Source organism: Sinocyclocheilus anshuiensis, unplaced genomic scaffold, assembly GCF_001515605.1.
Source record: "Sinocyclocheilus anshuiensis isolate Anshui unplaced genomic scaffold, SAMN03320099.WGS_v1.1 scaffold188, whole genome shotgun sequence".
Classification (NCBI taxonomy): Eukaryota; Metazoa; Chordata; class Actinopteri; order Cypriniformes; family Cyprinidae; genus Sinocyclocheilus; species Sinocyclocheilus anshuiensis.
The window spans coordinates 615,687-628,305 of NW_015555768.1; the positions used below are offsets into that span (position 1 = coordinate 615,687).

Genomic DNA, 12,619 nt, shown 5'->3' on the forward strand with positions numbered 1-12,619 from the left:
AGTACTCAACTGTTTTAAATATTGATAATCAGCAAAACAGCATATTAGAATGATTTCTGGATCATGTGACACTGCAGATTGGAGTAATGATGCTGAGTCAAAGTCAGCTTTGATCACAGGAATAAATTACATTTTTAAATATATTAAAATAGAAAGCAGTTATTTTAAATAGTAAAAATATTTCAAAATTGTACTGTTTTCGCTGTAAGCAGAAGAGAATTCTTTAAAAAAATAAAAAAAAAAACATTCAAAATCTTACTGTTTAAAAACTTTTGACTGGTAGTATAGGCTGATTATTCTTATAGATTGAAAGAAATGTGCTTTAGCCAGTATAAAGAGTATGAAAAGTGCTCTGAGTTGCTGCAGAAAAAAAAAAAAAAGAGCAACAACAAAAACATGCTGCTGGAGACGGGCTTATTGAAAATGCAATCTGATTGTCTGCCAGCAGGAGGCGCTTTGAGAGCGTAATGGCTGTAATCAAATCAGCTCGGCTCATGAACGCTTCTTTATCAGATAAATTGAAAATGCCATCGAAACTTTTCTGAAGACAGTCCCTTCAGAGATACATTAATATAAAACACCCACAACGCGTTTTGATTTTGAAACATGTAGTGTTCATGTTTATTCAACGAAGTCAAACGCCACAAATAAATTAATGTATGGGAAACACTGGTAATGTATATCGAAATATCGGAAATGTGTTTAAAAATCATATCACCTTTATTGAAAAAAATTATATCGCGATACATATTGATATTGAATTATTGTCCAGCCCCAATTCACATACAGCTACATTACATACTGCATGAAAGGCAATAATGGCATAATAGGGGCACTTTAAAGATAATGCTGACAGACTTACCTGTAGTTCATAAAGATCATTGCTGTACTTTCCGTACTCAACCATGCCCCCGAACACAAGGAGTCTGGTGCTGTCGCACACAAATCCATATGCAGCACAGCCGGGAGGAATGTCACCCCGGACAGCAGGAATAAACCACTGATTGGTGGCTGTTGAGAAACATATAGTTGTGTCATTGTGGTTTTGATGAATAAAGCACTTTCTGTGCTGTGTTGCAATGCACCATGTTCTTTTATTCTGTGCAGAACAAGGTTATTATAGTTAACTAGAAGCATAAAAATATGATGTTGCTTGAAATTACTAAAATATAGAATAAGACTTAAAACTTATTTTAATTCAGGTAATCGCCAAGGCAACATTTCTCGTTTTCATTTAGTTTAACTTGATGTACTAAGTGAAATATAAATATATCAAATAAACTAGTTTGATCATTTTTTTTTTTTTTACATATTTACTAATTAATAATAAATTATTTTTTAAATAATGATTTTAAAATAAAGAATCAATATGAAAAAATAATAATAATTTGAATAAAAAAATAAAAGAAACTTTTAGATAAACATTTGTACTTCTGATAGCAACTTCTTGAGTCTGTAACTAGAGATGCACCGATCGATCGGCCAGGGATCGGAATCGGCCGATTTTCCTCATGATCGGCCCGGATCGGTGACCGGCCGGTCAGTCTCTGTGCTGTTGTTTGCAATTTTTTTATTTGTTATTTTATTACTGACTTTTTACTTGTATTTTTTTAATGAAAATAAAACTTTGCGTTGAAGAAAAGTAGATTTTTGTTTGTATATGCTGTCAATTATAGTTCTTAGAAAGAAAATTGGAATCGGCAAAAATCGATATCGGCAGATCACACTAACAAAAAATCGGAAATCGGAATCAGCCAAGAAAATTGCAATCGGTGCATCTCTATCTGTAACCCTATTATAGTATTTTTCCACAAATAAAGAAATTGTTATAAACATGCATTTTTATGCAGGCTACAAATGCACACTCCAGAGGATCTAATAGCTGGATTTGCTAAAGTTTTAAAGGTTTGTGGAATTAAATATTTTATTTTAAAATAAATGCTGCATTGACAATTAGCTCAAATAATATTAATAAAACAATTTGATGGTCTAAAGCAGGGGTGTCAAACTCAATTCCTGAAGGGCCGGAGCCCTGCAGAGTTTAGATTCAACCCTAATTAAACACACCTGCCCAACTAATCTAATCCTTCAGGCTTATTTGAAAACTACATGGTATGTGTGTTGGAGCAGGGTTGGAACAAAACTCTCCAGGGCTCCGGCCCTCCAGGAATAGAGTTTGACACCCCTGCTCTAAAGTAACTAACTAAAATATAAATAAACCTCTAGCAAAAAAATAAATAATAATAATAAATAAATAATATATATGACAAGACATTTACTAAAACTAACAAAGTTAACATTTAAAATTAAACTACTTCAAAATTTGAATAAAAACTATAGTATTATCTAATATACAAATACTATAATAGCATCTTAATGACTAAATTATATAAAATACTAAAGTAATCCTGGTTCCGCGTAGCTGTTAACAGTTTCCAAAAGAAGACTCCATGAGCAATATGCAAATGTAGGGCGTCTTTATATCACTATCTTAAAAATCATCACTCAGCAGCATATAGTGCAACATCAAAGTAAAACAATGCTTTTTGGAGTGCATCTACTTCTTATAATTTCATAACATTCATCATTCCACAACTTTGCAACATTATTTAACCTCAAGTAAAATTATCCACAATAAATACTGTAAATTACACTCTCTTCCATTCATCCTGGAAGTATTTACATGGCAATGCGGGAAATGTTGTGGGCGGGGCCTGTATGTTGTGATGACACAAACAGCGTTCTTTATAACCCGCCATTTCTCTTGGCATTTTCCAGGCGTGCCAGACAGACCCCACAGTGCTTGGCTAGTGCTGTAGCGTTAGCTGGTTAGCTGCCACTTCAACCCATAAACATCTTAACCTAACAAAACACAGATCAGCTAGCAGTGCACCTAAATGCATCACTACATACAGCAAGTGATGCACTGAAATTAAATGCACTAATGTTAGCGCAAACACGTCATGATTATGTGAGTTTTGAATTACACTGCCAAGTGTAATATTTTCGTGCACATTCTTTATGGCTAACTTAGTTAGCTGATCACTTGTGCAGATTTTGTCTAGCCGCTAAATGTGCTAATGCACCTGGCTAACCCAGTAAACAATCAGTCAAGAAATTGCTTAATAAATAAAAAGGAGTTGTGTAAACTGTTATATATTAAATTAATTATTTCACCTGTCAAGAGACGTTTGTAATAAAGGCAAACAGTAAATCTGACTACCAAGACAAGGCAGAAACGACCGAATCTGGCTAATAACATAGCGAGCTAAAGGCTACAGAAATAAAACACAACTAACGTTACATGCACAAACACCACCGCCTTTAATACTAACTAATAACGTTCTCACCCGTGTTATAGACGTGTAGTTCATCCACAATGCCTTCGTTCCCTCCGCCGAATACTACCATCAGCTCTTTAATGGCCACAGCTCGGTGTCCGTGTCTCGGGCGAGGAACCGGGCCAGACCAGCCCAAAACCCTCTTCCAGCGCGGCTGCAGAACCGAGGTCCCCGAAGAAGCCATGTCCACTTCTCTAGCGAGACACAAATCCCAGGCACAGCGCTGATTTTAGTTCGGATTCCAACAGCATTCGTGTGTTACAAGCTCTGTGCTAACTGGATTAGCCGGCTAGTACCAGATAGCTTCGCTCCAGCTAACGTAACTAGGTCACCAAAACACGCTCGACTTCCACGCGTTTGTTTTTGGCCAAATGCTCCCCGAAATGCACCAAAAGACCCCGTTATAGGAAATATTAGCGTTTACGCGCGTCGAAATTCGAAAAGCATAGAGCGTGGGGAAACGTCGGCCGGTTAGCACGTTAGCCGCTCAAATCTGCGCGAACCGCCATTTTAGCGGCAAAAGACGCTTTTCATCACGAGAAGAAAGTAAATAAGACGGACGCCGGCGGCTGAGCAAACGCGAATTCCCGGCGAAATGAAGGAAGGTAACTCGAAATACACCGCGTCACGTGCAGGTGGGCTCCTGCGCATTTTTTCTTAAATATCCTTATAGTAGGCGAAACCGCATTTTTTGGGTTAACGTTAAATGTCTCTTGGAGAAAAGGAAAAGCGCGATGAAGATGTGTACGCAGCCATCTTGCAGAGGCTAGCTAAACGCTACTAGCACGGGCGCCTAGTTAGCTGCTAAGCGGCTAAGCTAACACATACAAGCTAGTGAATAGAAATGGGCGGCGGAGGCACAAAAAAAAAGAATGGGCGGCGTGAAGGAAATCATAATAATAAACAGAAAAGGGAGTTGGAAAAAATATAAACAAAGAAAATCAATCTAAAACACACAAAGCAGGGAACAGGCATGTGCAGTGGGGAAAAAAATTAATACAATTAAAAAATGGTCGGCGAACCGAACAAAATATCAGCTCTTTCGTTGAATTTAATATTACGGAAATCGTATTATAATACTAAATCCGTCAATGAAACCCCGCCGGTAAAATGTGTTAACGGCTTACAAAATTAAAGTGCGCGTTAAAATAAATGCGGATAGAGGTAACTTATTTAGTCTATGTTCATGTGATATGAGGATTTTTCATGCCTCTCGTCTGGGTGCCGCCATCTTGATAACCAAACCAAACAATCCACCCTCTGGAACCAAATGAAGCTTAGCGCTTTTTAGTGATCCGAATGCATATGTATATTTATAAACAAATATGCAATACATCTCTTCAAATACAGTTTTCTCCCTACAAAACAGCGCTGACAAGACTAAAAAGGAACTTACATTTGCTGTTGTTAGCTATTAGCCGCATTAGTTAGCTGAAATGTTCAATGAGATCCATTGGGCAGCCAGTTAGCTTCAATGCAAAACAGCTCATTACAACACAGTAAATTCTACATACTCGTTTGGCACAACAGAGAAAATGTTACACGTCTCATGTTTATTTACTGTTAAAACTGCAGGTGTGATTTTTATTCGAGATGCACAGTTCAGTAGCTTCTGTTATTGTTTCGTCCCTGGCTTAGCTTAGCTTCCCTCAAGAAAAATGGCGGATGTACCGTTAGCAGTCATAGAGAAAGCTGCAAAAAAAAAAAAAAAATCGGATTCTGTCATTGCCTGACACCAAATACTTACTCGTTCCGATTCGTTAACTTAATTTACAAATCACGAGAGAGGACTCAGAGAACGAATTCGACCCTGGGTGCGCCTTTCACTGTAGATATAGCTAACTCTACATCTTTTCATGCAGCCCTGGAAGCCGCCATCTTCTTGACAAGTGCTCAATAATTCAGCAGCTTCCGCACAGAACATCACATTCTTATTGTATGCGTTCAGATATTTTCTGGGCAGATATGACTTATTGGTTTGGAAAAAAGGGTCCAATCACTGCCTACTTTTTTTTCTGGAAACCATATTGTGTTTGGAATGTTGTTGGATGACAGAAGGCATAATATATTCATTTATGTAATGCTGATTCTTTATCCATAAATTTGCTGGAATGATAAGAGACGTTTGGAAGATGAATGAAAGCTTAGTAAATGTGTTAATTTCATGCCAATTTTATTGGTGTGCTATGCTTTATTATTTATTTCTTTATTACAAAAAAACAAGCAAGCTTAGCCCAGGAGACAAAAAGTAACGCAAAAGTACCGTGAAGCATTACTTTCCATAAAAGGTAACCAAGTAACGCAATTAGTTACATTTTATGGAGTAACGCAATATTATAACGCATTACTTTTAAAAGTATATATATATATATATATGTGTGTGTGTGTGTGTGTGTGTGTGTGTGTGAATGAATGTAAAGGTTTGCTAAAATAATTAGGTTATTATATGTTTTTGTTTGGAAGTGTTCGGAAGGTTCTAAATTTAAAGCTTTAACTTTTATTTCATGTCCATCATTTTAAAGTTAATCCTTCAATGACACTGTTGTCTCATTGCTGAACAAAAACACTAACTTTACAATTGAGATTTTGGAATTAACGGCACAATAAATATTTATTTATTTCACTTTGTTTAGATTATCATAGTTTTACATTTGTAATAATAGTTTGATATTTAAAGTTTGGGCTCTTTTTGAAAAGTATCACAAATAAATTATGAAGTAAAGTGATCTTTTTTATGTGATCTCCATATAATAAACATATAAAAAGGTGGAGATATTTTAGCATTAATAACTAAACATAGTGGGGGACACCAATTACAGAATATACAGAAATCATGTAAAATATATTTTTATTATGTAACAGAATCCATGGTTAACATGGTAATTTCTCCGGTAACTCTAACATGATCTTCTACCATCTCCAATATTTATGGCCTCTGCATGAAATAAAGAAATCGAATAATAATGAATCGGCTAATCATATAATTCACATAAATATTATATGCTTATAAAACACTCCACTGCCAATAAACAAGAGTTGTATTTCATTCACACAAATAAATGACCCAAACTGAACTGTTTTTTTTTTTCTTTTCTAAGGATTAGATTAAATAGTTGCATCTGATATCAATTTTTCAAGTTATTACATTACAGTGTAAGTCAGTGCATACAGTTAAAAAGTAAAGGGCTGATTGTAGAAATCTGTAAAATTGCTGTTACATAATGAAAATCGCACAGGCTAAGTTTAATTCAATTTATATAACAACCACAAGTTAGTACCATAGAAACAGATTAGTCATTAATGTTAAATAGTACTCTCATACATGTAGGTGTTTTGGCCATAATCCAAAAACTTGATTTTATGTCATAAAAAAACAAAAACATGTCGCTGAGAACTAAGCCAAAAACAACAAGCAAACAGACAGACATTGGATCGCCAAAACAACAGGCGTATAACAATAAATTATGCACTTTTATATTTCTTTGGCTTGTCAGTCAAGATTCACAGGTTCACAACCACAGAGCTTTCTTCATCCGTACCACTTTTTATTAATCTGCAGCTTTGGCCGAGGTATTTATCAAGGCATTTTCTCTACCATAACCGTAAAAAAAAGTACCATAAAGATATCTGTGAATATTTCATGTAATATTTAAACAACATATTTGCTGGGTCCCAAACATCCAGTGCTAAACTGCAGCAGGCGACTGCATGTTGATTCCAGATGTCTCGCATGCAAACTCATCACTCTCTTCTGGCTCCCTTGTTTCAGCATTCATCCCTCGGTCTACAAAATAATGAAAAAGCATAAATATATTCTTTTGATTCAAACAAACAAGCACAGAAATTGTGTGTAGACACATTTTGTTTTGAAAATGACAGTTTTCACCTGAGATTTGGAGCCACATTAGAGGGGTGTAAAAATGGCTTTAGAAAGCTGGCAGCACCATTATTTGATTTTTACACAGAGATTGGTAGGTCTATTAGTAAAATCTGTTGACTTTAGCAATTTTTGTTTCATTATATGCCAACGGTGACAGTTCAAAAATGGCAAAAAGCACTTCTTGTGTTTTTTGCCTCAAGTTTGCATGCCTGTAACTGAAGAAGCATTGAAGATATCTTAATATAATCTTTTAGGTTCTGGTTCTTAACAAACCTTCCTTTTGTTATCTTCATTTTAAAGGCCCTTGATGGTTCAATTCCAGAGATCTTAATGCGGCTCCATATGTAAATTGGTAAATTGTTCACATTTTCTGTGGTCAAAAACACACTATTAACATAATTGCATAGAACACGCCTGTCTGCGTGCCATAAATATTCTTTTTCCAAATGTGTCATATCTGTAACTCTAAAAGTATTCAAGATATCTTAATATCCTTCTAGATTCTCATTCTCAAACTTTTCTTTTGGAATCTTCATTTTTAAGGCATGGTTTATCCCCATAGATACTGGGACCCCAATGTAACTCCATGTCCACATTTTTTAATTTTACCCATTTTCAAAGGTCATTAACCAAATGTAGACAACTTTTTAAACAGCTGATCGTTATTGTGTTTAAAGAGGAATGTCTGAAGAACAAATAATACAAAAAAACATTTTTCCTTAGTTTACAAGTCTTTCATTTAAGAAGTGTTAAAGATGTCTTAATGTCATTTTAGATTCTTTTATTCTTATGAAACTTTTCTTTTGGAGTCTTCATTTTTAAGGCCCTATATGGTTCAGTATTGTAGATATTGGGATGTCAATGCGGTAACATGTAGTTACAATACTGTGTTTGAATTCTTGGTAGCTTCAGAAGCTGTTAAAACGAACAAAATCCCATCTTCCAAATATCCCTAAAACTGAGTCAAATATAAATTATTATAAATACGCCTTTGAGAGCAAGTTATTGTGCCTCAACTTACTCAGGTGTTGTTTTATGCAATTCTTTTGATCGAAGGAAACAAGATACATTTCTAGTTTAAACATTATTTAAATTACACACACACACACGATGCGCAAAACTCCACATTTGAACAGTCAATAGCAAATACTTAAACTAATAACAAAACAGTAGCTGATTCAGAAGCGCCAGATTGTCATAGCAAAGTCAGAATTACCTCCTCTCCATAAAATGCATTGCTGTTCTGTTGTAAGTAATCTTAAAGATTCCTAAATGCATCTACTTTCGGAAGGCCAAATAAAGTGCTTTTGCTTTCGCCTAGAAACACACAGCGTCTCCCTGACATGGCTGCTTCAACACTAACTGCGGTTACTGAAACCACGCCTTCTTTCTTTGCGTGCACATTTGGGCCGCATTATGCAAATATTTCCACATAGTGAGGTAGATATGTGGGGGCGTGTTAGAACGAGCCGTTTTAGGGGGGCGTGGCAGAGTCTTAACTTTGATAAAGAATATCTCTTTGGTTTTGAGACTTTAGTCTTTGCAACTTCAGGGATCTTATCTATTCACGAACAGCTTGTAACACTCCAAAGAGAAAGGAAAACTTGAAATCGGATCATATGACCCCTTTAAGATTTCTAAAGGAAAGTTTATTAAGAATGAGAATCTAGAAGGATATTAAGATATCTTGAATACTTTTAGAGTTATAGGCATGCAAACTTTGGAAAAATAATATTTATGGCATGCAGACAGGTGTGTTCTATGCAATTGTGATAATAGAATATCACAAGATAAATTTCTAGTTTCAACTATTTGTTCTTCAGATATTCCTCTTTAAAAGAAAATAAGTATCAGCTGTATACAAAGTGACCCACATTTGGTTTTTTTACCACAGAAAATGTGTACAATTAACAATTTACTCATGGAGCCACATTAAGATCTTCATTTCCATATCCTTTCCATATCTTTTAATTAATTTGTATTTATTATTAGTGTTAGTTTTAATTTTTTATATATATATTTTAGTACATCATCAAGATAAACTAAGTGAAAATGAGAAAGGTTGCCTTGGCAACTAGCTGGAATAAAATAAAATTAAGTTTTTGTATGTATTTTATTTCAGTTAAAGTTTATTTAATTTCAAGTACCAAAGATTGTTTTATGTCAACCATAATAACATTGGTATCAGGATGATGAAAACATTTACAAATAAAAAAATTAAAATACAGATAGGGCTGGGCGATATGGCAAAAAAATAAAATCTAGATTTTTTTCAGAACGTTTGACCGATTCTCGATTTTTACGATTTTAAACTAGTCAACTTGAAAATGTAACTACGACATGATTCAAGCAACTTTTTCTTTATTAACCCTCTAGTTAAAGAAATTTCTATTTTAAGTGCACCACACATGAAGTTATCAACATGATGTAAATGTTAAACAAATCACTTGTTAACATTAAATATCTTTGCAAAAAGATGCATGAACTACAACTACATCTTCTACAAACTTGTCTTATACATATTATATGTTCAGAAATAATACAAGGAAAATGCTTTAAAAATATCCCAAAAGCCAAGGTAATTCAAATTCAAAATTAATGAAGGTATAACACCAGTAGACTATTATTAACTAAATGTTCTGTAAAAACAGTGAACAGCAGCTTTCAGCCTGTCACCATGATGCAAACATGAAATTTCAGACATACACTAGTAGTTCTATACAGGTTTAGGGTTAGGGTTAGGCTGCCCACTGCTCCGGGTGTGTGTTCACGGTGTGTGTGTGCACTTTGGATGGGTTAAAATGCAGAGCACTAATTCCAAGTATGGGTCACCATTCTTTTCTCTTTACGGTTAACATTGGCATATTGTCTAATTCAAACATTTGGTAATATTTCTGTTCAAAATTGTGATTCCTCAATTTATAAAAAAAAAATTTAATTGTGGCAAAACATTAAATTCAAATTGAGCGATAAAATCGGAAAAATCGCCCAGCCCTAAATACCGACAATACATACAAATGACAGATAAGACAACAGCTTATTGGGTCCTGTTAGATGATGGGGGTCTTGTATTCAGCCTTGAATTTGTCACCACAGTTGCACTTTGAATGCGAAAACTGACAATTTGTGACTTGAGCAATGCCTTAAAAGCAAATCTACAGACATTGGCCTCGGGCAATAAGATGGAGCAGATGCAATCTTGATAACCAGGATCTATGACTATACTATATGGGTAATTTTCAGCTACGTTTGAATGATGCATTTGTTAGTATACAGTAATGTCATCCAGTTACAGCTGATTTGGACACTTACATAATGAGACGCCTGATGACAGCAGATCAGAAGTTAAAATCCTTCCCTCTTCATAAAGCTCAATTTTTTGGACCAGTTGCTGCCTCATAGGATTGATAAACACTTTCTGGTCAGAAAAATCTGTAAATTCAGAAAAATTCAGACAGAGAATGAGAGAGGGCCAACCAGAAAGTTATAATACCATACATTTAAAAAAATGCTCTTAACTATTTATGATCTGCCCGTTTTAATAACAAAGAATCTCATTACCTTCATTGGGACTGGACTGTGAAGGGCTTTCCACTAAAGAAACACTTGTTTTACTGCTCTGAATGCCACAGGCCCCACATGACGTCGCCTGAGCTCTGCTACAATGACTTGTCAAGAATTGAGAAAAGCCTTGACTCTCATCCGATTCACATGGCATGCCAGAGGACTGTGAAGCCCATGATTCAGCATTCAACTCTGACTCTGAGCAGCTAGACTGAGTCACGACAGAGGTCAAGGTGGGATAGACAGTCTTGTGAAGGCAGGGGTACGTGCTCTCTTGAGGGTGGAGTTTGGAGAACTGATGGGCGAGAGAGTCCAGAGAGCTGCTGTCGGAGCGCAGAGGCTCAAGAGTGGATGGATGAGATGATACGGGAGACATTCTGACCGTGGTCGATCTGCCAAAGGTCTTCAACCCTGAATGCACATCTTGAAGTGCTTTGAACACCTATAAAAACACCAACCGAGCCAGAATAAGCATGATAATTCTAACTAAAACATAATATTATAAAAGGGTATTATTGTTTTTAATAATCTTATTTTTTCCCTGTTGTCCGTTTAGTTTTTGTGACCACTCTCTGACCCATCTGTTTTTAGCTGCTGTGCCTTTAAGAAACACGCCCTTCACATGTGAAAAAGCTGGGTTTGTTGTCAGGTGCAATTGTTTTTAATTTCTCCATCCTTTAATAACTTCAATAAATGCTCTTTTTAGTTCTGAATGTAATACTATATTTACACTACCATTTTAAAGTTTTCAATTTTAATGTCTCACCAAGGCTACATTTATTTGTTCAACTTCAAACACACAGTAAAAGCAGTAATATTGTGAAATATTATTACAATTCAAATTAACCATTTTTGATTTGTATACATTTTAAAATGTAATTTATTCCTGTGATGCAAAGCTGAATTTTAGCAGCCCTTACTCCAGTCTTCAGTGTGTCATATAATCCTTCCGAAATCTTTATAATATGCTGAAGAAACATTTCTGAATAATATCAATTTTGAAAACAGCTGCTAAATAGTTTTTGTGGAAACCGTGGCACTTTTTTGTCTGAATATTTTGATGTACAGTTTTTATTTGAAATAGAAATCTTTTGCAACCTTATCAATGTCTTTAATGACACTTTTGATCAATTTATGCATCCTTGCTGAACAGAAGTATTAATTATTAACAGTAGTTAACTGTAATTACCATTTTTACTGAACAAAATTAAAGAAACATTTTTTAATTTATCATGACATGATCCCTTAAACAAGTGTAGCTACTAAAATCATAATATGCATCAACAGCATTTGAATAGATTCTCCTACTTCTGTCATGCGAGGTCTCTTCTTCCGTCGTCGGTCTAAACACTGACATGCCAGCTGAGAGATTTCCATTGATCCATGCGGGGTAGGTGTGTCTTTAGTCTTCAGTCGAGGATCCAGATGTTTCCTGCAGATGTTCTCCGCTGCATGAGCATAGGACAGCTCCCGCGAGTGCTTCACTTTGCTGAAGCTTCTTCCATCGTCTTCCTCCTCTTTTACCAAATCTTTCTGTGCGAAATAACAGGTTTAACCACCAGCTAGCTCTACACTAACATACTGTATTGTGACTAAAATATGACTTCAGCTCTTCTTACCAAGTAAACAGTTCTGGATTGGCCATCGATCTCCAGAGCCTGCCGCCCAGTAAGCACCTCTAGCATGACCTGCGATACGAAAGAAACTGGAGGGTTACATTATCAAATATGGAAAGCTGAAAGACTTTTGCAGTAGGAATGGGCGATACATCAAATATGTGACCCTGGAGCACAAAACCAGTCTTAAGTCGCTTGGGTATATTTTTAGCAATAGG

General features: G+C 35.5%; 2 protein-coding genes across 4 annotated transcripts in view; both read right to left on the reverse strand.

Annotated features, from left to right (window-relative positions):
• LOC107674315 (host cell factor 1-like) overlaps positions 1 to 5,236 on the reverse strand; it is a 40,878-nt gene extending 35,642 nt beyond the window's left edge. For 2 of the 3 annotated variants that reach the window (XM_016468257.1, XM_016468258.1), the window contains exons 1-2: positions 3,351 to 4,254; positions 863 to 1,011 (exon numbers count right to left, since the gene is read on the reverse strand). In XM_016468257.1, coding sequence (XP_016323743.1) covers positions 863 to 1,011; positions 3,351 to 3,525 — 324 coding nt within the window. In that variant the 5' untranslated portion in view covers positions 3,526 to 4,254. Of the gene's footprint in view, positions 1 to 862; positions 1,012 to 3,350; positions 4,255 to 5,088 lie in introns of those variants that run through there. The other variant, XM_016468256.1, reaches the window with a different exon arrangement.
• Positions 5,237 to 6,172: 936 nt separating this feature from the next.
• Positions 6,173 to 12,619, reverse strand: part of irak1 (interleukin-1 receptor-associated kinase 1) — an 18,917-nt gene continuing 12,470 nt past the window's right edge. The window contains exons 10-14 of the mRNA XM_016468259.1: positions 12,405 to 12,473; positions 12,094 to 12,318; positions 10,783 to 11,227; positions 10,534 to 10,653; positions 6,173 to 7,125 (exon numbers count right to left, since the gene is read on the reverse strand). Coding sequence (XP_016323745.1) covers positions 7,028 to 7,125; positions 10,534 to 10,653; positions 10,783 to 11,227; positions 12,094 to 12,318; positions 12,405 to 12,473 — 957 coding nt within the window. The 3' untranslated portion in view covers positions 6,173 to 7,027. The remainder of the gene's footprint in view (positions 7,126 to 10,533; positions 10,654 to 10,782; positions 11,228 to 12,093; positions 12,319 to 12,404; positions 12,474 to 12,619) is intronic.